At 38.5% G+C, this 24,751-nt stretch overlaps 1 protein-coding gene across 5 annotated transcripts in view; it reads right to left on the bottom strand.

The window, feature by feature from the left end:
- WWC2 (WW and C2 domain containing 2) overlaps positions 1–24,751 on the bottom strand; it is a 92,607-nt gene that overhangs the window by 19,946 nt on the left and 47,910 nt on the right. For all 5 annotated transcript variants that reach the window (XM_063156129.1, XM_063156128.1, XM_063156132.1 and 2 more), the window contains 10 exons: positions 20,158–20,237; positions 17,324–17,453; positions 16,506–16,652; positions 15,372–15,445; positions 11,889–12,131; positions 7,163–7,252; positions 5,635–6,242; positions 2,099–2,222; positions 1,191–1,271; positions 1,022–1,108 (listed from right to left, as the gene is read on the bottom strand). In XM_063156129.1, the coding sequence (XP_063012199.1) occupies positions 1,022–1,108; positions 1,191–1,271; positions 2,099–2,222; positions 5,635–6,242; positions 7,163–7,252; positions 11,889–12,131; positions 15,372–15,445; positions 16,506–16,652; positions 17,324–17,453; positions 20,158–20,237 (1,664 nt within the window). The remainder of the gene's footprint in view (positions 1–1,021; positions 1,109–1,190; positions 1,272–2,098; positions 2,223–5,634; positions 6,243–7,162; positions 7,253–11,888; positions 12,132–15,371; positions 15,446–16,505; positions 16,653–17,323; positions 17,454–20,157; positions 20,238–24,751) is intronic.

Raw genomic sequence — 24,751 nt, forward strand, 5'->3', positions numbered from 1 at the left:
GCAAAATGTTAGTGGACTTGGAAGGTCAGCAGAGGAAAGACTAGTTCAAAGAAGGAAGGACAGTAGTAGAACAACCATTTGTTATTAACAAAAACAAACAGAAAAATCCAGCAAGCACCCAGGCCTCTATCCTTAATGCATCCTTTCCATATCCAGTGGCTTCCTATTTATCTGCCAATCAAATTTAAGCCAATGGGATACAAAGGGAAAAGAACCAGCAAGAAAACTAAAATTTTCAAGGATTGATTATATCCTACTCCAATCCCATTAAGCTTTTCAACAATTTAAGGTAATCTTACAGTCTGTCAAAAAGCTTCTCAAGTACAAGTGTCCCCAAGGCAACCTGTACTTATTTATTCAGATGAGAATTTTGGATTAGAAACTCAGTGATAACATATTCAGGCTTTTCTCTACATATGATTCAAACTGCAATTTACTTTTAGACTTTGTTGGTCCAATTTGAATCAAGAACTAATTCTTAGCAGACCCCCAAGCTCTAGTAGTTAGGGATGGTGTATTTCAATGTGACTGTGTTTGTCCACTTGCAATTTATTAAATTACCACTATCCTTTAAAAGCTCACTTAAAAGACAAATACTTCTTTAAATACCATTTTACATCAAAAAGATACATAAATGTAAAAAGACAACACTGAGCAGAAAAGATGCCAAAGCATCAAAAGAATGGTTTTAGTAACTATGGCATAGCTGTTTCGCACTCACAAAGCTGGAATGTTTAGAAGCAGTAGATAAAACACCATTTTAAAATCCTTTTTTATTCCAGTTTAGTGGAATGTGCAAATTTCCTGATAACATCTTCTTCTTGCAGCATTGCTGTAATAGGCAAATACTAAATACTACATATTACATAAATACTATAATGCTAAATACTACAACAGTTTGAGAAGTTCTGTACATACTTCAGTGCTCTAAAGCCATAAATCAACCAGTTCCTTTAGAGAATTTTTAGAATTTATTATTACACTCATATCTCAACTCTATTTCAGTGATTGTTTGACTTACACCTTAGAGCCAAGGGGGACAGGAAATGCTGGAAGGTTTCTAAGCCGCACTATGATTATCACAAAACTTGAATTGCTGTGGTCATATCTGTTAAAAAAGGACAACACAAGGGAAGTTTACTATTCACACTTCTGGATCAACAGAAATATTCCCCTTGCTGGTCACTCACCTGAGTCCTATTTGTACCTGAGCAGCCTCTAGAGTTGTTGCATCATCTTCACTATATACAGTGTCCTCAGTTTCATTTGGTCTAGGAAAACCAGGCAAATACTCAAATTTTGGAAAATTATAGTTAGCTTTCAGCAATTATTAACACATGCATATACAGAACATATATCCATCCTCCTAAACATGCTGACTTAATTACAGCATGCACTCCAAATAAGAATTTCAGAGCCTGCACAACAGCAGTGCTTGTTTTAGGGGCAGTTGCTGCTGGAATAGTTTGACAACTGCAGCAATGATTCAGAAAGGCCTGAGGCTGATTACTGAAGATTACAGACCATACTATATAAACTAGTATGAAAAATCTTATAGAAGTTGTCTGGTCAAAAAATAACAGCAAGTATGTTTCTTATATCCTGATCACTGCAGTGAACATTAAGCCTCAACCTGGATTATTTTAATTCTAACATTACAACAAAGTTTGTTCATGTATTTTCTATAACCTCTTTTTAAAAATAAAAACATTCCAAAAAATTGCTATGCAATCTTAAAAATCCTTAATAAAATAAGAAGTAAACACAGTAACTGTGAGTATTGACAATAGAGTCACATGGCAAAACCTGCGTAGTTTAAATCATAGCATAGTTTCTCTTGGGAACACTTCTAGCAAGGAACAAACCCCAAGATTATAAAGAAGTATATTAATGCTATTCAACCGAGTTATACAAGCACAAAAAATAACCCTCAGATCAAACTTCATTGTTTGCCAAATACGCCTTTCTTTCCACCTAAAAATACAAATTATTTCTAAAAAAGGCAGGGCTGGTTACCATTTTCTGCAGGTACTGTGTAATTGATCATAGATATAGTTAAATTTTTGGTGGGAAGACTTGCATGATTTCTCAAACCTACTGTTTCACAGAAGCTTCATATACACCACTATCTCCAGCGACAGACTCATCAGACACAGCAGCAGACACACAAGCTGTTTTCTCCTCAAGCAGATGACCAGCTGTTCTTCTTGGTAAATCACCACCTACAAAAAGGAAAAAGAATGAAAACTAGTCCAAGAGATGAATAGTCAGAAAGAGAGATGAGCATAGCTTAGGAAGTTGTCACGTTGAAAGCAGTGACCCTTAGCTGAGTATCACAGAGTTTTGTTCCATATCATTAAACATTCTGAGACTGTACTGCTCTTGCTACATATTCTGGCTACAGATATAACCAGACTGATGAACTTGAAAATGTACTATTACTTCTTTCCAGAGACACAGACTCCTATGATCACCCTTATGCATTGAGCTAGTTATTATCCTTCATTATCAGCCCTCACTTTCCTGATCTTTAAACCAGTATTTGCCCTGTTCACATTCAGCACCGTGGTAACACTGCAGCTACATGCCAAGTGCTTGCCTACTGTTTATTAAATATTCAAAAGTCAGACAGACATCCTCTCCCCAGTGATATAACTGCTGGAAATAAAATCCTCTCTGGTTTACTATCATCAAAAACTTTCTCTGCTACAGGCTTTCAATGACTACTTAGCTTTAATCTTCAACTTGCATTCATATGTGAGTGTCATGCCATGAAGCCATATTCTGCAGCACAGCAAGCTGAGGGCCTGTGCAGTCCTTTTATCTGCCAGGGGTGAGAATATTGGTATGCATTATCATCCCCATCTGAATCATGACTTTACATCCTGTTAAGATGTTAAAATTTAAGGCTCTAGATTAGATGATTGATTGCTGCATTTGTGCTGTTATTTATGGCAGTAGGAATACTATTTCCTTGATGATGAAGTGCTCTTTCCCTTCCCCCTCACCATGTGAGGGGTGAAGGTGATGACATGATTTATTGATTACCCTTAGGAATTACCACAGCAGCCTGAATTGACTTTGACAATGACAGAGACTGACTGTGGAAGAACTACAAGATATTCCAACTTGGTTTCTGACAGCAGGGACATGTGCAGAGGAGCAAATATCTCTGTGGTTCACCTGTACAGAAAAGTCAGACAGGCAGAGAAGCAGGTGAACACTGCATCTAGAGAGCCAGTGCAGATTACATGAAAAGGAGCTGTACTACCTTCGAGTCTTTATCAATGCCCAAGTTAAGATTTGGCAGTATTCAGACTTGTAGTCCTGTAAAAACCCAAGTGTGTGGGCTGAAATTTTCAATGCAGGTTTAGTGCCTCTGGCTGAGATTATTCAAACCTTCCCATTCAGCAGTTTCAAGGATGAAACTGGAGTAGAAACACTGAACAAACCCCAGATCTGTGTCTTACTGGTAATTACTGAAGTCTCACCATGAGGCCCATTTTACTGTGGAAACCAGAGTTACTGAAGTGTAATTAGTTAATACCTGGCTATACAAAATTCAAATACTTGTTTTGGCAGCCTTAATACAAGTTTAAAGATGAACTGTATTATGCATATGGTGCTACATGGGGAAGTATCACTATGAAGAATCACAGAATCAATTTACATTTTAAAACCATAACTACTTTTATAGACTTAAAAGGCAAGCAGACAATATCCAGAATAAGAGGTCCTCAAAAAGTGAAAAAATGTTAGAGAACCACGCAATGTCTTTAGAAATAATGATCTATACAAATCATTAAAAAAAAAATCTGATTTCACATAGCCCAAAATGTTCCCAAATTCCAAACCACTTTGAATTCAGTTCTCCAACCATGTGAGCTACAGACAGATTGCAAAGACAGACTGAAAATTGTTGTTAATTTGGAAAGGATATGCTGCTGAAATACAGGCAGGAAAATTAATTATTGTTTCAATCTTTTATAATATGACTCTAAAGTAAAGTAACTACTGTGCTACACTATCCTGAAAAGACAAAGGACAAAAAGACCCCCTCCCCTCAGATTTCCTTTCCATGCTTTTTCAATTTTGCATTTTACACCTTCAGACTATTAGGACATCAGTCAATTTCTTGTTTTCTCTCTGCACAGCGAAACAGAGTGGGGCCTCCCAGCTTGTACTAAGCACACCATACCTTTCTCTTCTGGTGCCACATTGCTCTGGCCAACTTTGAAATTACCACAGTACTGCCGTAAGCTAATCTAATTAGACAACAGATGTTATAACAGTTCCTTGAGAAAATTAAAAAAATAAAAGCAAATTTCTCATTAAAATATATAACTGTATGAATATGACACGGTACTTTTATTAAAAATTTAAAAACTCCAAGCACAACAGTTCAAACTTGGTAATTTTTTATACCAAAAAAAATCTGGACAATGCTCAAGAGCTAGGCCATGTTTATTCTCTAAAACACCAAACTCCTTAGTTAGCTGCTTCCCTACCAGCTCAGAAATACAATTGGAAATGCCAGGTACTGACCAGGTTTCAAATAGGGCTGCCAGTGCTCAGCACTACTGGAAATCTGTCTCACTCAGTTCTTCCTTGAGAAAACAGAGTGTAACATAAACATGAATGGTTTGCAACATACTTGAAGACAATGACACAGAATGACACCAGAAAAGAATAAATGTGCAGAGAGAGCACAACATACTGTCAGCTTGAACAAAAGGCAGCAAAGCGAGCACTCCAAGACTGAGCACAAGCCATCTTGACAGCTGGGATTTTTGAAATTCTGCCTCTGCCAAAGGTTTTGACAATATAAGATGATTAAGTATGCTGTATGGCTTTTGCTACAGACCAGAAGTGGAATTCATCACACCTAATTAACTAGTAACTAAGGATACCTTGATAACTCACAGTCATTCATCCCTTCTTCCTTAAAGGGAAGTATGCTTTAGGACAAGATGTCTCATTCTTTTGGAAGTTACCCACAGACTGCAAGGGGATCCTAGACTCACTTAGGAACTCTGTTCTAAATTGGATAAAAAGCTAAAAGCTGTGAAATTCATGTTAAAAATAGGGAAACTCTCACTGTTATGCAGTCACCTGTCTTTCTCAATTCAAAATGAAATGCAGATCTTTCAGTGACAGCAGGCTCAAATAATTAGATACACATAACACATAATTTACAGTCTAGAAGTCTCTTTTACTGAGGATGTCAGTTTCTAACTTACTCTTCAATGAGAAAAAATGTATCTGATTTCAAGTTACCAAAAAAACAGCAGAGGGTATTTGCTCTATATCCATACATCCTGATAGAACTTAGGAACAGCATGCATCCTCCCTGCTTTCAAAAGCCAGCTTCAGGTTTTTGTGTTACTGTTTTCATGACAGATTGCAATACGTGAACTTACCTTCTAAAATAGCTATTGAAAAATATGGACAGAATCAGGGCGATTGCAGATCTCTGCAGCCAAAACTAGAAGTTAGGTAACATCCCTCAGAACATGCAAGTGCATGCTGATCAAGATACTCTTCAGTTACACAACATACCTCCTCATTTCAAGTGCCAGCTGTTAATTTTCATGTCGCACATACATTTGACATTAGATTTTTTTTTTTAATTACCTGAACTTCCTTCGTGTAGAGAAGGCAGAGGCTGCCTAACGTTTAGACCTTTATCATCTGTAGGAGTCTGAGATCCTGCTCTGGCTTCAGAGTCCAGCAATATTTGGTTCTCGCAGAAGCTAATGCCTGCAAAATCACCTGAAAGGTCAGAGTCTTCAAAGTCCGTAGTGAGGTGATGCAGAGGGGAGTTTTGAGCTGACACTGAAAATGCAGCTTCTAAAACCAAAGGGGAGCCTGGGGGGGACAAGGAGGAGAGAGAGGATCTGGAAGACAGTGATGTCACAGATTTGGGAGGTTCAGTCAATTTGGGATGATCTGCAGCTGAAGGAGAGTCACTGTAACCAAGTCTCCCATGGGAACTGACCACTTCATTTTCATGAATAGTAGTGATAGGCCCTGAAGGAATGTAACCAGTTTTTTCTTGCAACATGAAATCAAGTTTGTACTGATAGTCCAAATCTGTAATTTGCTCGCCTTGGTTATAGTAGAGATCCGTGGAGCTGAGCGAGTTTAGCGAGCCTCTACTTGATGTGTTCAGAGATCCCCGGCTGGAAGCGAGGGATCCCAAACTGCTCCCTGAAGACACAGATAACGTGCTGGCTGAGAGGCTGCAAACAAAGCACAAACACATGCTGATGTTACTGAACTAAACCAGCACAAAGCAGAACAAAGAGAGGGAAGCTTGACTGAATCTGCCTCGTAACAGATCACAACCAAAGGCTGCTTGGGGCATTATGTTTTTTAAGCACCTATACCTGGCTTAGCTCAGTGTGCCCAACCTGCACACTACCAGGGCAATTTACTCTGCCTTTGGCCACCTGCCTAAACCCCTTTTCTTCTGGAGAAGGCTGCAGATTTGACAAGCTGGCCTGGCAGTAACAGCAGCCTTCTCAGCTGTTATATCCCACTGGAAACCTGCTCCATTCTGATGTGGGTGCTTGTATGGTCAATGTGACAGCACAGGGATCCCCAAGATGGAGCTTGTGACAGCAGAGGAGCGTTGCCACCTCTAGAGCAAGTCGTGCAGCCCACCCTATGCCCAAGCACCTGTGAAGATGCCAGATATACAATTTATAGCAGAACTGCTTCCCGTCTGCGTGACAACACGCACTCCATGTGCACAGTAAATCCAACTATGTAAATTATGGCAAAGGCTGGAACATGCAGTCTGGTCCTGTTAATAACAGCAGATAGGGAGTCCTGCTGGGCCAGAGAAACTGAGTGCCACTGCCTTGGTTCTGGAGGACTGCTGGGAAAAAATGTCAGGAAAAGTAATTCAAGCAGGCCCTTCTAAACACTTAAAATATATTTACTGAACAATAACAGAACTATCAACTTAGAAAATTTCCTGAAATTCTAAAAGTACTCCAGGTTTGCATGGTGACAAAACACTTTAAGCTATTACATTTGCATTTTTTTACTTTAATATATTTTGCTGAGCTTCCAGCTAAGAGATAAGCCTAAGAATGAAGTTGAGACATCCAGATCTACTACAAAACAGGTTTTACATCATGCAGTACAGTCTCACCTCCTAAGTTGTGAATGCAAATAGGTAGTTAACTTTGTAGTTTCTTCAAGTTTCTGTACCAGCTCTTTTCTTCTGTCCTCCAATTTTAATCTGCAAAAATATGTACATATTAGTTTAGGAAAGCATTACAGAATAGGCTAGAACATTTTATAGATAAAAAAGAAACAAAGTGAAGATCCCTCTTTTTTTTTTTTATCAGGTTGCCAGTGACTAAAATCCAAAATAGTGTGTTAGCTCTCAGTCTGATCATAAAACCCCAACTGCTCCAGCAGAGTGACTTTACCTGCAGAATACCAAGAACTGTAACAAACCTGCTGAGTGTACAAGCAAGCACAGGGTTGGGACATTCACACTGTACCAAAGGGAACATGCACCCAATAAAAAAGTAACAAATGAGCACTGGGAAAATAGCTGCAACTTCAGGATAATACGATCTGCACTCATGCAGTTTTTAAAAGCCACACTGCAGACTCCCTCCTCACTTAATATAGTTCCAGGGGAAAAAAAAAAAAAAAAAAAAACAAACAAAACCAACCAACAAAACCAGGAAAATCAAAAGAACACCAATACCAGTAATACCAGTATTTATTTTGATAACTTGAAGTTTAAAATCCAAGCACTCCCTTTAATTTCAGAATCTTTATATAGAGATAAAGCACAGCAAATCAAAGCATCATTCAGTGAAAGGCTCTGAGATTATAGACCATATTTAGGAGTCCTTGATCGAGATTTCTACATTCCCAACAGCTTTGTCAGCACCTCAGAGCCACACAGCATTGTAATGCTCATCATCAAGTTCACCTTTATGAGAAGGCAGGATTTATTGCCTCCTGCTTTATCTAGAACAGCTCTAAAGCCACAAAATGGGGAACTCTCCTATTCCTCTTGGATAGGAGAAATGATTCACTAACGTTTAGAGTGATTTCCCCTCCTCTTTTAATTCCTTTTTATCACTCCATTTACACTAAATAAATTGCTTGCTTTCAGTGGTTTCAGCTAAAATCCTCCTGTAGTTGTGGATTACTATCTTCTCCTCTAGGCCTTGCTCAGTCAACTGATACATCGCAAGCTCTCCAGCTACTAATCTGAGAAACAAGAAACATCAACCATTGCTTTCTTACACAAAATGAATTAACTGAATTAGATACTCAAGAGTGCTCAGAATTCACTCCCTTTGAACATCAGATACCAGCAAAGTACATTAAGTCCCTGATTCAGCAAAGCATGAAAAGCACTTGCTTACACCCATGCTTATTCAGCGAGAAAATATGGGTTATGCAAAGGTGAATAAGTTACCCCGAGGTCAGCCAGGGTGTGACTTCCACTCCACTGCCCACGCCACAGTGCTCTCACACTGCACTGATGTGCTCATCTGCCAATACCTGCTAAGGCTGTTAAAAGCATACACGGTATTTCATTCTGTGGAAGACATGCACACAGGTTTCCACACCAGGAATTATGTTCATCTATAGTATCAGACACTCTTTCCAATAATTTTACTATTTATCCATGCTTTCTGTCTAATTGTAAAGCCTAATCTATCCTGCTTTTCCCAAGCAAGAGTGCTCTTCACTAGCTCTTCTGTGGCTTTTCAGTAGTAAGTTATGATTTTTTCCTCAAGGAAGAGGCATAGAAATTGCTCTGTGTTCAACTACTAATGGCAGAAGATGGGAAAAAAAAATAAAAGCTTAGGAATTGCTCTGAATTAAGTCCTCAAAAAAAGCCACCTTGAGAGAGACATTATAGCAACTGAATTTGTACTACTGAACTAAAAGGTTTCATTGGTTTTTGTCTCAAAAGCACAATTAATAGTTTGTTTTCTGTTACAATCTTAAGGAGGTTGATAAACATAATTTATCCCTTATAATTTAGCGCCTGAAAAAATTTCTTTCCTGGAAGTAATTTGATCTACTAGTAATTAAATACAATTGTTAATACCTGCAGGCTAATGTCAGAAAGATGCTAGTCACAAATCTCAAACACAAGCCAAGTGATGAATGACTTGTGGAAGTTTGAGGAAATGCAGGAAGTAATTTTATGATCTCACAACAAATTGAGATTCAGGTAAAGTTTTTTCATCCTACATCCGGCAAAATGGTAAAAAACCCCAACAACCCCAGCTCCAAAACTTTCAGCCAATGAACCTTCCCTCTTTATAGCACAAGCAGGAACTACAGTATCCACAAACCCCTGTGTAAACACCTAAACAACCATTGTGTCATCTGTTCTGACACGGGCCTCTCTCTGTCTCTCTTGTTTGCACCACTTCTATTTAAATCAATCTGTTCCTCCTTGCAGGAGGGACTTCAGTGTTAGTGAGACATCTTTCTCTTTTGATCTTAGATTGTAACATTGCTGAGAGGTGCAGTGAATATTTAAAGAAAATACATATAAAAGGTAAAGTGCACATAGCTAACCTTTCAATGCAGACTTAGGTGGACATGTTTGTGACAGGAACAAGAGCAGGTGCCCGTTTTGCAGGCAACAGCACAATCAATCAAGTACTTAAATCATGGACCTGTTCAAATGGCTGTGCTTACTTGGGAGATACTGCCAAGGATTAAAGCAATAATGGAACTCAGAGGCAAGAAAGTAGCAAGTAGTTCTCAACAGTTTCACAATCCAGTTATTTCTACACAGTTGCTTTAAGGCTTCTTAAAGCAGCCAGAGTATGCCCTGTCTCTGCCTTTTTGAAGTTGATATGTTATGATCTACACTCTCCTTCTGTAAATTGAATCCATGTACATCTACTAGTGGCAATTTCAGCATCCTGCACCAAAATAACCCAGGGCTATGCTATTATGTTTTTGTTTTAAGTCAGAGCACGTCTCCTGTTTCTTTTCCCCTTAGAAATAAAAACTCCCAAACCACTAAACTAAATGAAAGAACCCTCATTGCATTAAGCTCTGGCATAATCCACAGCTTCTTATGCTGCTGCTTCATTATTATTACCTGTGAAGACACTGCAAACTGAAGGCATTAATGGAACCTCATAGAAGAAAATGGTAATGCAACAATAGCACAATATTTTGAAGATGGCATGGCTCCTCCACTGAGAACGGAGAGGAGAATCTCCCTCATCTCCAAGAAACAAAATCCTGCTGATTGATCTGGTACAATTAAATGTATTCTTTTAAAATCAACATTTTAGACAAAGTTTCATCATCTGAATCCTTCTGAAAAAGAAGATTCACTTTATGTTTATAGTAGACAAATCAGAAATAATCCTCAAAATAGCCTCATGTGAAAGAATTTATGTGCTCTGAAGTCACCAAAGGAGACAGTTTTAATATAAACAGTTGAAGCCAGAAATTCACTGGAGACTCACTGGAATAACAAAAAAGCAACCCAGAAGCTGCTGTAAGTGCTACCTCAATCAACAGAGCACAACACACTGTACATTAACTTCATGAAATGAAGCCCAAACACTCCAAATTTTCAGGATTAAAAATCAAAGGAAAAAAGTTTGAAGAAAAGAGAGGGGGGAAAAGAAAGCTCTAACAACTCATCCTGTCACTACACATGGAAAATTCATTTCTTCTTGACAATGGGGGACAATTTTACTTGCCCTTGGTACTCCAAGTTTGGCACCTGACATGTATGGGAAAACAGGTGCAGAACTTACTTTGCACTAAAGCAAATCCCAACCACAAAATTCAGACACCAGCTACCTATTTATAGCTTGAGTCAAGATTTAGCTATACAACAGCATATTATCAAAACCTTAGATTCAATTTACCTTAGGCAGCTTCTCCTGTGAAAATATAGTTCCCCTCTTCTAAAACATATTTGGATTATTAACATACTGCAATTTAAACTATTATAAAGTGTAAAAATGTTTTAAAAATATTGCATAAAACACACATTTGTACTTCCTAAGCAAAAAACTTCCTTGTTACTCAGCTAGAATTTAGGACTCAGCTTCTAATCCTATAACAGGAATTTGGCCATACAGCACACTGGAGCAACAGCAGGTGTTTCCTAGTAGAGGGAAGTAAGAAAGCCACACAATGCTGATTGTATTACTTCAGTAAGGTATACTACACTGATACACACAATGACATTTTGTGTTTATTGCATTTTATGTGGGCTAGAGGTGCCCTAAATTTATTTCCACTTAGAGCTGATCAAAAGTCCATCTGTGACAGTCAGCTTTGATTTTCTCAAAGTCTGAATACAGCTAAAAACAATTTACTGTGAGAGTAGCTACCCTTACTAGTTAGGTAGCACCAAGTTAGGAAAGTTTTGCAGCAATTATCCTTCTCATCTGAACTTTTGGGGATTTTCCCCCTTTTTGTTGCATTTTTGTGCATAATAAAACTCACAATGAAAGGCTTCAGATGTTGCAACAATCAAGATAATCTTTGTAACCTGAGTTCAAACAGTTTACAGCTATTATCAGAAACGAGTGAATGATGGATTGCCTTCCCGCTGGTGTGTTGACATTCCTCAGTTATTTAACATCTGTCACAGGCATTTTCATGCTGCTAACAAATGCAGAGCAACTGATACTGCAGAGCAGATACAGGGTGTTCACATTCTCTCACAGTACTGAAGACTTCTTTGTTTCTCTGCCCATTGGGCTAATAACAAATTTAATTAAGACCTACATAGAACAGTCACTGAAGGAAAACAGCCCATCAAGGCATAGTTCAGGGTCTGCAATGAGTACAAAGGTTAGATTGCAGAAAGCAGCACTTAATATTAGCAAAAAGCAACCACTTACCTTTCAGCAAGTGCTTGGCTGGGTGTGCTTTTCACAGACACCAGCTCTTCCTCAAGCCTCTTCCTTTCTGCTTCTAGCTGCTCTAGCTCATCTTGAGTCCGTTTGCGTGGTGTAACAAACTGAAGCTCCTTTAAAAGCTCTTCTTTTTCATTGATTAACATCAGTTTTTCCTTTTCCACATCCAGTGCTCCAGGCCAGGCTTCACTATCTAGCTTAGAGAGTTCAATCTTCAAATTAGCCATGCTAAAATAAAACAAAGCAGATTTACTTGAGTCCAGCACAGCACACAAAGCCCAGGAAAGAGAGAAGCAATACAATATTTTGAAACCTATCAGGATATAACAACATTTTATACCTCAAGGCCCTACTTTAGGTTTTGTTTCACAAGAACACAGACTATGCCAGAGAATGAGGCCACATGCATATGCATTAAAAATTAGTTGCTCCTATTCCAGTTCAAGTAGAAGTCACAATGTTATTAAAAGCTTTATTGAAAGCAATCTGTCTGCTAACATAGCAGTGGCACCATGCTTTACTCATTCACGAGTATGATGGATTTCTCCTACGCTGTGGGAGGCTGAGGGCTCCTCAGAAAAGACACGGCCATGGTGAAAGAATGTGCACCACAGCAAGGTGCTCACTGCAGCAAATCTTAAAACAAAAGCATTGCTCTTGTATGAAATTAAAGGAAAAGGCAATACAACAGTAGCTATCTAAAGAGAAAAGACATGAACTCAACAGTTTGAGTTTGTGCCACTGCTGTTCCCATTGCAGTAGGGGGGGATCAAGACCACCAAAGCTCCTGAAGCCCTCAATCCATTTCCAGAAAGGCCTGGAAGAACACACTGCTCATGATAGCTAATTTGCATAGAAACTGAGAAATGTAACTGCAGGGCAGGGCAAGCCTGGCTATAAACAGGTACCCCCACCGGCACCCCAGGCCCTTGGACACCCCATCAGATGGACTGATGCTGGGGCCAGGGCTGGTGATGTTGGTTTGTTTCCTTGCTCTCTTTCTTCTTTTCTCACCCTTTCCAATTCCATCCTACCCCCTACTCAAAATCCATCACCACTTGTTTATAATAGGAGGTCAGGGACTGACATCCCAATTTCCAGGCCATTTGTATAATTTACTAATACAAGTTCCTAAGTTTTTGCTGACTCTTTGACTTTTGTCATTCCTTTTCCACCATGGGCATCTATGAATCTTGGGTGCTCTTTTCCCCTTAAGGGTGGGATGCCACAACAAGCCAAAAAGGAATATTAGCCAGATCTTCACTACATCAGGAGAGGATTGTCAGCATGCTGTGTCAGATCCTTTTGAATAACCATTGCAACTGAATTCAGCATAGTCATGAACACTCCACCTCTTCAAGACATTCTGATGGCTAAGCAATGTCAAATCTGCAATGTACAAAATTATCTGATAATTTTCAAGTAGAGATATTCACTTACAAGATCCTCTCTTCATCTTAGCTATTTTACCACAAAATAACTGAGAATTTGCACATTTAGTATTTCAGAGAAGATGGTCAACACTTATTAAATGACAGTGATGGTTACACTGGCCACAATACTTGGAGAAGGGGTATAATTAGGCACTGAACTTCATGTGCAAACCGGTATGTATCTTCATTATTCCAAGTTACATACATTGAAATTTCAACCCACATTCTTGGCTAAGTAATTTGCGAGAAAGAAAGATCCTGTGCTGCAGTACTCCACACTCTGAGCACTGTGCTGTTTCTCCTTTTTTCTCTTTTTCCCCACACCCCAAGATAGAAGTGGCAAACTGACTTCCTTCAAGGAAGCTTTTTGTTCCTACAAAAGAAAGATAAAATGCAATGCTGGGACTTCCTGGTATCAAGACACAGCCAGAACATAGGGTGATCAATGATAGGTTTTGTATCAATGATGCCTGAGAAACAAAGCCACCTATCTCCATATAAGTGACCACCTGACAATTAACGTTATGTACATGTTGATTCTGAGCCAAAATCATGCATGTTCAATATTGAACAAGCACAATAGCCTTGGTGTTCTCTGATGAATGCGCTGATTATACAATGAGGTTTTATGATCCATGATGAGCATATAGAGGATTACTGTTATTACTGGTAAGGACGGTAGCTACTACCCTTTAGGAGGAAGTATACATTTGAAATTAGGCAAAAAACCAGTCATGCAGACTCCTGCCTTTAAAACTTAAAAACAACTAAGCTGTTACTTGGTACTTTTAACTTGCAGATTTATTTTTGTAGTTTTTTAATGATCATGCCACAGTTTTCCAACTAAAATAATATTTAAATCTCAGATGAAATGTCATTCTAGGCACAGTTTTCATCTGGGGAAGAACACTATTTTTTAACTTTGTTGCTTTGTTAGTTCTTCATAGTTTAAAAAACCCCAAAATTTTAGGTTTGGAATAGTACTTAGATTTCTATTTCCCTTAAATTACAAAGAACCTCCACAAAAAAAGCAATAAGGCTTCTGAATAGCTGACAAATAATTTGCTGACAAGTATTAGAAAATAACACCACACAAGAGTACTATCCCAGTGGTAAATCTTGCCCAGTATTATGCAGCACTTCTGGTGCACCAGAAGATGTCATTCGAACCCTGAATGTTCTGCTTCCTGATGCCCATTTTTCAGTGCTGTGGCAATTCATCAAGATGGCACCACTTCCACGGGCAAGCACCACAGAACTTTATTTGAAAGGCATTCCACATTCATCAGCGGAGCAGTTCCTGACTTCTTTTCTCCTCAAATTAAACTAATGAAAAAAAAAAAGCCAACCCATAGTGATAACAAGTTTTCAAATTATCTAAAGTCTCAAGGGAAAAAAGAAATAATTAAGCCTACTAAATCTGCACTGGAAGTCTGAAGCAACTGTAAAAATGATGAGCCTTCAGTGGTACAGTAAAGTGAAATTATGATCCTGAAAAAGGATATAATGGACATAAATAACCTGGTGACTGCTTTCCTCAGAAAGCCAGCTCACTCTATTCCCTTAATCCTGGAACAGCAAGGAATTTGTCAGCGTTTTAATTTTGTTTCACAACACATCCAGTTTAGCACTAAGGAACAGCCGCCGCGTTCCCGAGCGCTGCAGTCCCCGGCAGGGCGCGCAGCGGTGCCGCCCGCTGGATGTCGCTGCGAGCCCGGCCTTGGAGCCGCGGGCACCGGCAGCTTCCCCGGTAGCAGGAGCTTCCCGGGCACCGGCAGCTTCCCGGGCACCGGGCACCGGCAGCTTCCCCGGTAGCAGGAGCTTCCCGGGCACCGGCAGCTTCCCGGCCCCGCGGGCACCGGCAGCTTCCCGGGCAGCAGGAGCTTCCCGGGCACCGGCAGCTTCCCCGGCAGCAGGAGCTTCCCGGGCACCGGGCACCGGCAGCTTCCTGGGCACCGGCAGCTTCCCGGGCAGCAGGAGCTTCCCGGCCCCGCGGGCGCCTCCCGGCCCCGCACGCTCCCACCGCCCCCGTTACCTTCGCTTGGCCTCTTCGTACTGCAGACTGAGTCTGACCTTCTCTGCTAAATTCGATCTATTTCTTGCTCCGATCTGTTGAGGGAACAAAACCAACCAAACAAAAAAAGTAGCCTCGTTACCGTGCGAAGGTTTTAAACGAACCAACTAAACCCAGGCAGATGCTAGAAAAATTATAAGTTAAAGAAAAATAAAACTACCACCCTGCCCCTGCAGCCAGCCCCACACTTGCTGTTAAATGCCTAGTTCTCATCTACTCAGCTGTACAAAACAGTGCTGTTTTCATCTGAGCCACTTCATACATTTTTAGCTGCTGTACCATCAAGTGCCAATATTCCATCACAGTAAAGCCAGACCTTTTACTTTTCAAAGAATTTTCTCTTTCACTTTTCAAAGAATTTACTTTCTTACTTTTCAAAGAATTCTTGCAGCGACTGCACTGAAAATTCTGATCTACTATGAATTCTGTTGATCTCAGAATTTAGAACTATGTCAGTGCATTTCAAAGTTAGACTTTAATAAATTTGTTACAAAACATAGACAAGCTCTTTGTCTGAAAAACCTTGTACACTCTCTATCTCTTACAACCTTAGCTTGCAGAATGTCAAAAAAGGTATCAAAAATAAACAGTCTTCTGTGTATATAAAATATAGTATCAGTGAAATAAGGTTTTACTATATCACTGAACACTAATCACTAAGTAGCTCCATGAACAGTTTTTCAGCCGTGTGAAACGAAATTGTGCATTTAAATTCTGATATATTTTTCCTGAAAATTAAAAAAAAATTCATCTTCACATTTAATAGGTCTGTAAGGTGAAACATATCCTATAGATAAATAAAAAAATATCCTATGCACCTCTTCTGATCTTCACTGTACTGCTACTATTTGACTAAATGAGATTTTCATAAATGCTTTGTGACAGATGTATAAAGTTTATCTGAATCTTGATTTAAAATTCAAGGGCAAAAACCAGAAAAGTAATTCTAGCATGAGTGATTCTAAGTAATTCTGTGAAACAAGTACCCATATATATGCTATCTGCAGCAGCAAACAGCCATTTGGTTCCAATTCCATTAACAGTAGCATTCTTCTTCAACTTCTCTTTACACTGGACAAAATGAAAAAAGCTCACCTCACCAGAAATGTCAGTCTGAGACCCTGTATCCAGAGTTTGTCTAGGAAAACACAGCTGTGAGTTTACAGAGCTGGAACTCAAGTCTGGTTCAGATGTTTCAGTGGTTTGATCAACACTGAATTTTTCCCTCAGCTTTGCAAGACTCTGTCCAGGAATCAGAGAAAGAAAGTGGCATTAAAGTTCCTTTGCACTTTACCATGTTTATACCAGTTTATCTCCAAAAGATATTTACATAAAAGACTCCATGATAAAAATTCTGGGTTTATTTCAAATTAAGCAACCCATCCTTTTAATCAAGCCATTCATAGGTGACACTAAGGATGACCAACACCTGTGAAAATGTAAAAGCTACTCATTTGGGTTTGTGTCTGTTTTAGGACTTTGTGTTTTTTAATTTGTCAAGCAATTATGAGTTTTGCTGAAAAGAAAAAAATCTAAAAAGGAAATCTGCTTTCAAGTATGGAAATAGGAAAATTTATTTTAGGAAAACTTTCATTGATTTACAAAATGGTCAGGCATCTCAGAATATATCAATTTTGTCCACTTAATATTCTAAATTTTACTTTAGAGGTAACATATGCATTGTACCTTAATTCAAGTTCCAAAAAAATCTATATTCTCTGACACAGAGCAGTTTTTGAACTAGGAATGTCACAGGGTTCAGTTTCTGCATCTGAAACTTAATTTTAATACTAGTTTGGCCCAAAAAGTTTTGAGAATCCCTTAAAAGTATAAAATGTGAAGTATTTATCATGAGGGAAGTGAGTCATGTTAAAACAAATCCACACAAAACTTCCATTAACCAATCAAAATACCTTCATTAAATCTTGTTTTTCTCTCTCGCCTGAAGTGATCGCCTTTCGGATGGACTTCAGCTCCTTCAGGATGGCTTTGGCCTCACTAAGCTCATATCCACTCTGGCCTCCAGACATTTTTTGGTCAATTCTGTGGAAAGACAGAATATTAATAGCAGATAGAGAAAATCATGCGAATGTCTCTGCTGTTCTACTTCAGGCAGAAGCTGAGTTAGAGAACAGGAGGGAAGGAGGTGAGATACTGTTTCTTTCAACAGCCATGGAAAGAAAAAATGACATTGAAATCTCCATTCAAATACAATTTAATCCTTGGCAAAAATGTCAGGGAGCACAGAGTTATTGCTGACAATACTGTCAAAATTCCCATTCCAACCATAACTCTCTGCAGCATAAAGCAGCTTTTGGATACACCTTTCATACTAATAACTGTTTGTGCTCCTTACAGAAGCAGAATTTATTCAAGTAGTCTCCTTCCACCCAAACCCACAATGGGACACAGGCAGACAGGCTGGCTTCTTGGTACTAATCAGCCTTTCTGAGCAGAAACATAGCCAGCACCATTCTTGTCTCAGCTTCCCTCTAGTTCACTCTAATCCTGGGCATTAACTGTCTGGAACAGCTGTTCTGCTCAGCCAGTCACCAGGCTCTCTTTATTCACAAAATCTCTGGATAATTAATACCATATGTCATAGATTGGACAATTCCTGAACTTAAATTCCTGAACTACGAATGATTTTAGAAACTGAAACCTGAAAGTAATAAAAGGCTATCCTAAACTTAGAGATAAAAAGATGATTCATTTTAGTATTTCCATATTTCCTTCAAGAACTACAGTTTGTAAACACATTTCTCTGGTCTCTAGTTTAACAGAGTATTTCATAGCATCATGAAAATGACTGCAGCTGTGCTTCAAAAATTAAAACCAACCAACAGCCATCTTGATAAAAGTCAAGCATTTACTAGAGAATAAATTCTTGTATAATACAATTGGTTTTCTGTTTTTTATCATCATCCATCGTCTTTGCTGGAAGTTAACAGCCTTGTCAGTGAGGAGTGAACAAACCAGAAGTGGTCATGAGCATCCCCAGCAAGAACAGCAACTTGCACACAACACCTGTAACTGTATTCTATTTTTCTTAAAGTTTTAGCCACAAAAATATCCAAGTTCTAAAGTAGTCTGTAAAGCTGTAAGCATGTCTGTTCTCCTTTCCTACATTCCAGTTTTTGAGAAAACTAAACTGCATTTGTGTAAGGAAATTACCTCTGTGACTTGGCAATCATTCCTATTCAAGGACATATTTATTTTAGCTTGAAAGTTCCTCGAGCTCTTTCATAGGCAGGCACTTATTGTCTGACAACTCTCAATTTTTGGTAACTTACCAGGTTGCTAAGTTCAAATAGATACAGGATACACCAACAATTGGGATCATGAATGAACGGTTGGGTAATACAACACATGCTGTCTAGTAATATGACATGCCACATTCAAATTGCTACTGCTTCCTTCTGTATATAATTAAGATAGACAAGAAGGATCTCTGATATATAAGATATTCCATCATCCTGTTTTAAATTAATGGGATTAGTACTGTTTGAAAGTGGCTGACTGAATTTTAAAAACAAACGTCCATTGTGTTTCTGTGGAATGCTGTTGACAGTTTCTGAAACATGCTTTGGATTCCTATCAAAATGGCTTGTGAGCAAGCTGCTTTAAAACAATTCTTCATTGTTGAATTAATATAATAAAACCAGCATGATTGGCTAACCTTTAATCCTGGGACAGCAGCAAGAGTTTTTATTACCTTAAGCTTTAGAATCAATATGTCTTTCTTCTTTTAAATTTTACTATAAATGAGATCTGATTCATGGTTAAACTCAATCAACTATCCTTGCTGGTGTGTATATATTTAAGTAACAGACAAATCTTACATTTCTGTTTTAGTCAAAATGAAGGAGGATAGAGACTTAACTGGCATCCTCCTAATGTGCTGAGGATTGCTTCTGCTACTGGAACCAGTGTACTAAGGGCAAACAGCTCAGCATTTAACTGTGGAAATGTATCCTTAATGTATGGGTACAATGTGGAAAGCAGCTAGCATAAATAAATTCCTCTTCACTTTACTCAAGAAAACACACTTGTTAGCAAGGTTTCCTGTGCAGCAAGTTCTCTATGGTGACAGTTCCAGTAATATTTAGTATTTTAGGGCCTAATGTTGTAGGGCAGGAGCAGCAGGGAGTTCTTAGACTGAAACAATTAATTCCCTAGTAATCTAACTTGTTAAATACCCAGAAAGCTCACCCGGTTCAGCATCAGCCCTTTGGACACCAGGCATCCCAGCAACTGGAACAAAGAAAGGCAGGTCTCTAATCCTCAAATTGTGACTAATTTCCAGCCCTGCAGAGTTGTGTACCATTTGTACCTCCAAGAACAGCACCTTTCTCTTTCTTTTGAGCTCATAGGTGGGGAAAGAGGAAAGAAAGACCTAAGTATCTCTTCAAAAATTGAAAAAAAAAATTAAATCTGACACAGAAAGCAGCTAATTTTGTCCTTGGGTCCCCTGACCACTGCCCTTTTTTCTGAGTCTTTGTAACATAAGCTACCCTATTAAAAAAAAAAAAAAAAAAAAAAAAAAAAAAGGGGAGACAAATTTCTTATGTTAAAACTTGCACAAAAAGGCTGCCATTTCCATAGATTTCCCATTTCCAAACAGAGATACTAGATTCTCCTTTTTCTCCACAATAATTTTCTCAGATAAAACAGATTCAATTCAGTGCCAAAGAAAAGAAACCCGGTGACTGAATTAAGTCAGTTTCTACTATTTTCATTTACTCACTGTTGCAGTGTTTCAAAGCCCTGCTCCTTGTACAGCAGCTCTTGCTTCATCTGAGAGAGTTCTCTCTTCAGCTTCTTAACCTTGCGTGTTAAATCAAAGCAAGAGTTAGAAAATTCCTCTTGTTAAACAATGTAACACATGGCTTTAAACAATTAAAGTATGCACTACATCAGATGAGAGAAGAAGAGTAAATTGCTCTACTGACACACATTAAAAAAAAAAAGGATCTTATCTCTTCCTGATGTCTATGGGCAACATGCTTTAGTATTAAAGGGACACAAGCAGATTAAATCACATTCCTTATTTGTATTGATACCACACTGTGTTATTAAACCTGAGAGAACTTTAACAAGTAATTTACTTCTCACTTGTTAAGCATGCATTCCAACTGTCCTACAGGGACATGCCTGTTTACTTTTAGTTTTATTATATTTTCACTTTATAATTCCTGGAAGCTGTTCAGTCATTTGCACTGTAAAAGACAAAACGGACTCTTTTTTTCCCTAGGAACCATCCATTCGTTTAAAGCTTTACAGACACTGGATCTCTAAATATATAATTCACACTTATTTAATCCAAAGACAAAAATCACTACAGAATGAGAATCACAAATATAGGTGTCTATTTAATAAAAATGTCTTGGGAAAAATATTCCCTACTCTCCTTAAATCTGCATGGTCAATTGCTTCTTAACTTTAATACTGCTATTTGAGATGTCAGCCGAAATATTTATGAACCAAGATTAAATTAAAAATTAATCAAGATTAATATTTACAAAATATTTATGAATCAAGATTAAATTAAAAAATCCTCCACATTATTTTCAATGTCGTATTTCCCAAATGTATGAAACAAAGTTTTAGGAACCACCTAAAAATGAATGTACTTAAACACAAATTAATCATCAACACACCCATAGAGACAAATGCCTACTTCAATGTGGAGTCCAAGATTTTGGCATTTATACACCTACAGCTGGCTCGTTTGCACTCTACATACTAGCCAGATATTGTTAGGCTTTCTAATTTTCCAGTCATTAAGGTGAAAAAAGGAAAAGCTAAAAGTCCACTTCTGTCATCTACCTCTGTAACATTCTTGCTTGTTTTTATAAGCTACTCAGATGCTCAAATCTTGAAAAATGTATTATACTAATATCATGAACTTAGACCACTTTAACTGAAATTAATTTCAAAATATGCCTCCAAGACATTTTGTATCCATATCCTCTTAGACTTCCTACTTGCTGATATTCTTCAAATAAAAATAATTTAAAAGAATTTAAAAAAAAAAGTATAATTCCCAGTATGCCAGGTAACTAAAAGTGCTCAGCATCAGCAGCTTCTGCAGTTCAACAAGAGACTTAAAATGCTTTACATTTCTAAAATAACTAGTGATTTACTCAGTCTTTGTAGGGGGTTGTGAATGATACTTAGACATTCCAGCTTGCAGTTTCTGGCTAATGTATTTTCTGTGACAGAAATAAAATGCTTTTAATCTCCATTTTCTTCAAAGCGAAATCTGTTCTCTGGATGAGGGGTTGTGTTCAGGCTTTTGGAAACTATCATGCTATCATCACTAGTTGCTTTACTTGACAGAAAACGGTTTTTATTTTGACCATACTGAATAGTTAGCATGACAAATAGACAATTTCTTCAATATACATTCAGTGCTGCTTGGCTATTTTCTCCTTGACTAGTATGAAAACTCCAAGAATAATTTCTCAAGTGTTCTGATCAAGGTTAAGGAAAATGAACAGATATCACCTCTGTGTTCCAACTAAAGTGATGTGTAAAATATGAAACAAGTCTAAATTTTTCTGAAAAATACAGAATAGCTAAACCTTTCCCTTTCAAAATCAAAAACATGTATTTATATTAATAACAGAAGGCACACTTGATTTCAACTCAGAGGATTGCATCTCTCATAAACTCTTACATTTTTGCTCAAGATCATCTTCTGAGTGTCCTCTGCTGTACTTCATCATCATTTCATTATCAGGAAATGTGAGTTGGGTGCATTATCCTAGAAGGATGTGACCTACATTGTAATATAGCCTCTGTGTTTACTGCATCAGCCCTGCATTAAACTATTCTTAGGCTCCTTGTCTTCTCCTTCAAAACTTTCGTGTAATTCCTGCTTTTTCACAACTCTTCACTTGTTCTAACATTCACCCTCTTCCTATTGCTTCTGCACATCATCCTCAGTCACCTGACAGATCTCTCTTTCCTACTCCCAACCACATCTTCAAGCAGGCTCCCATGCTAACCCCTTTCCATTCCCAGCACTCAAGTCCTACAGGAACAACACGGCCACCTTCCCCAGCCCCTCCACCCCTCGTTATTTTATAAAGGTGCATTTCCTACTCCCTTGCTGCATGTGCATAAAACTTACTGTGATCACATATGCTTTGTGCTGTTTGAGTTATCTTGCTGATTGCTAATTAAGACCCCAAATGGCCCCACACAAGAAGTCTACTGCAGGATGTGATCCCTCAGTCTTAGTCTGGTGAGAAAAATATTTCTTCTCCTTCTTTTTTTATTTAACAGGTGTCTGATTTCTGTTATATTCTCTCCATGACCTATTGCACAACAGGCAGTTCATGTATCCAGAAGGCTCCACACATGTCTATTACACACAAGGAAAAGGCCAAAGGCCAATTCAGAACTTCCTCCAATGCTGTTTCCCCCTCCAGCCACCATTAACCTGATGATCCCAGTAAGCCTCAGATACTGTCAGGCAAAGAAATAGGTTTAGTACAACTGATCTAACAAAGTGCAAAATCTAAGTAGCTGGCTGGCAGCTTACTAATGACTTTTTTTCTTATTAAGTCCATGCATGCATATACTGCAAAATGCCCAAAGCTGGCATATTAGCAAGCATCTTCCAACATTCAAATAAGGGTAAACTGCGGAAACAGCCATACCTCTCTTGCCATCTTCCATGACAACCACTTTCCAGCCCTAGCATCACAGGGTTCCACTTTTTCTTATCTCAATTCTCATAATCCAGTGGCTTTGGATGACCACACACTTTATGCTGATACAGATACTCTTGGACTGCACCCTTCTAAACTCTGCAGACAAGATTCAGGTCACCTATTTTAGGCACATATGCAGGACTATGCAATGCCAATAAATCAGGAACCAGCAGGGTATTAGGCTCCTTGACTCCAAGAAACAGTGAAGAGAGGAAAGCACTTCCAAAAAGTGATAAACATATCTGACTCTCACCTTGGTTAGCAATTTGTAGATCTGCAGTCAATGCTACGGGGAAAAAGTGAGCACAGAACCATGCCTGAATTTTGCCCTCTTGAAAAGCAGATGACTATACTTAAATTTTGTCATGTTTAGTTCTTCAGCCACACTGTCCATTTCCTAAATATACTGGTGCTTGCCTTGCCAAAGGAAGCATCTGTTACTGCTCCACTCATTTTAGAAAGAAGCTATTGCCTTGTTTCTTCTTCCTTGTTCCTGATATGGTCCTTACTGCCTTTGATTTCCCCTACTAAGCTTACAAAATTTTTCTTTCCACCTCCAGCATTTGAATAAGTTCCCTTACTGATCACCATCCCTTTGCCTTAATGGATAAGGGACTACAAATTGAGATTGGTAAGGATAAACAGGTGTAGTCAGGAGGGCAACATCCAGACACGAGTTTTAGAGAGCACTCCATCACACATCATTCCTACTAGGTTTTAAAAGTTTAACGAGCACAGTTCCTTTCAGACATAAATTGTTTAGATTCCTAATCACAACTCTTACTGCAGGTGAAGGAGGATGTTACTCTCTGGGGCTTCTATGAGTGCTGCTCTGTGCACAAACCAGGACAGGGCAAAGGAAGAGCTGAGTAAATGCTGTCACTTGCTGCTTCTGCTCCCCTGGAGTCTGTACTTCAGCCCACATGGAAGAACTGTGCTGTGAGGTGCTATCTTTTTAACATGCAGACTTTGATGTATTTTTTTTCATTACTAATTACAGAAAGTTTAGGCTATCCATAAAGCATTATATGCCACAGCTGAAATAAATGAAATCCCCATAGATATTTTAAAAGTCTTGCACACCATTTCTTCCCTATTAAAGAAAATTCACTAGGGACTAACCTGTGAATGAAAGTTCTTTCTGTGGAGTTTGTTACTGACTGTACTGAACACGGCTGACCAAAGCATGGATTTGTGTTCATTAATTTCAAAATCTAAACACAGACTTTCATCCTTGATCTGAACTGCTCCATTTTGACATAACAGAGGGGTTTCACACCATTATTGACAAGTATTTTTCAAACCAACAGAAACTTCTGAGGCAGTTCAAGCAGCTAATGATGCATTTCTCACAGAAGAAAGATTGTGTAAAAACAGTCATCTAGCTGCAGCTCACCTTAGCCTACTCTTTCCTATTTTTACTCTTCCTTTAGAAAACAAAGGCATACAATTGAAGATAATTATCATATTTATTTAAACCTACATCTAATTAGAATATCTGTCAAAGTTTCCCAAAAAAGTGTTATATGACAGTACCGGAGACAGCTTTAAAAATTAATTTTAAACCTCTGAATGGTATGTAATTAGAATATTAGAAGGATTCAGTACCAGGGTACA

Source organism: Melospiza melodia, chromosome 5 (genome assembly GCF_035770615.1).
Source record: "Melospiza melodia melodia isolate bMelMel2 chromosome 5, bMelMel2.pri, whole genome shotgun sequence".
Classification (NCBI taxonomy): domain Eukaryota; kingdom Metazoa; phylum Chordata; class Aves; order Passeriformes; family Passerellidae; genus Melospiza; species Melospiza melodia.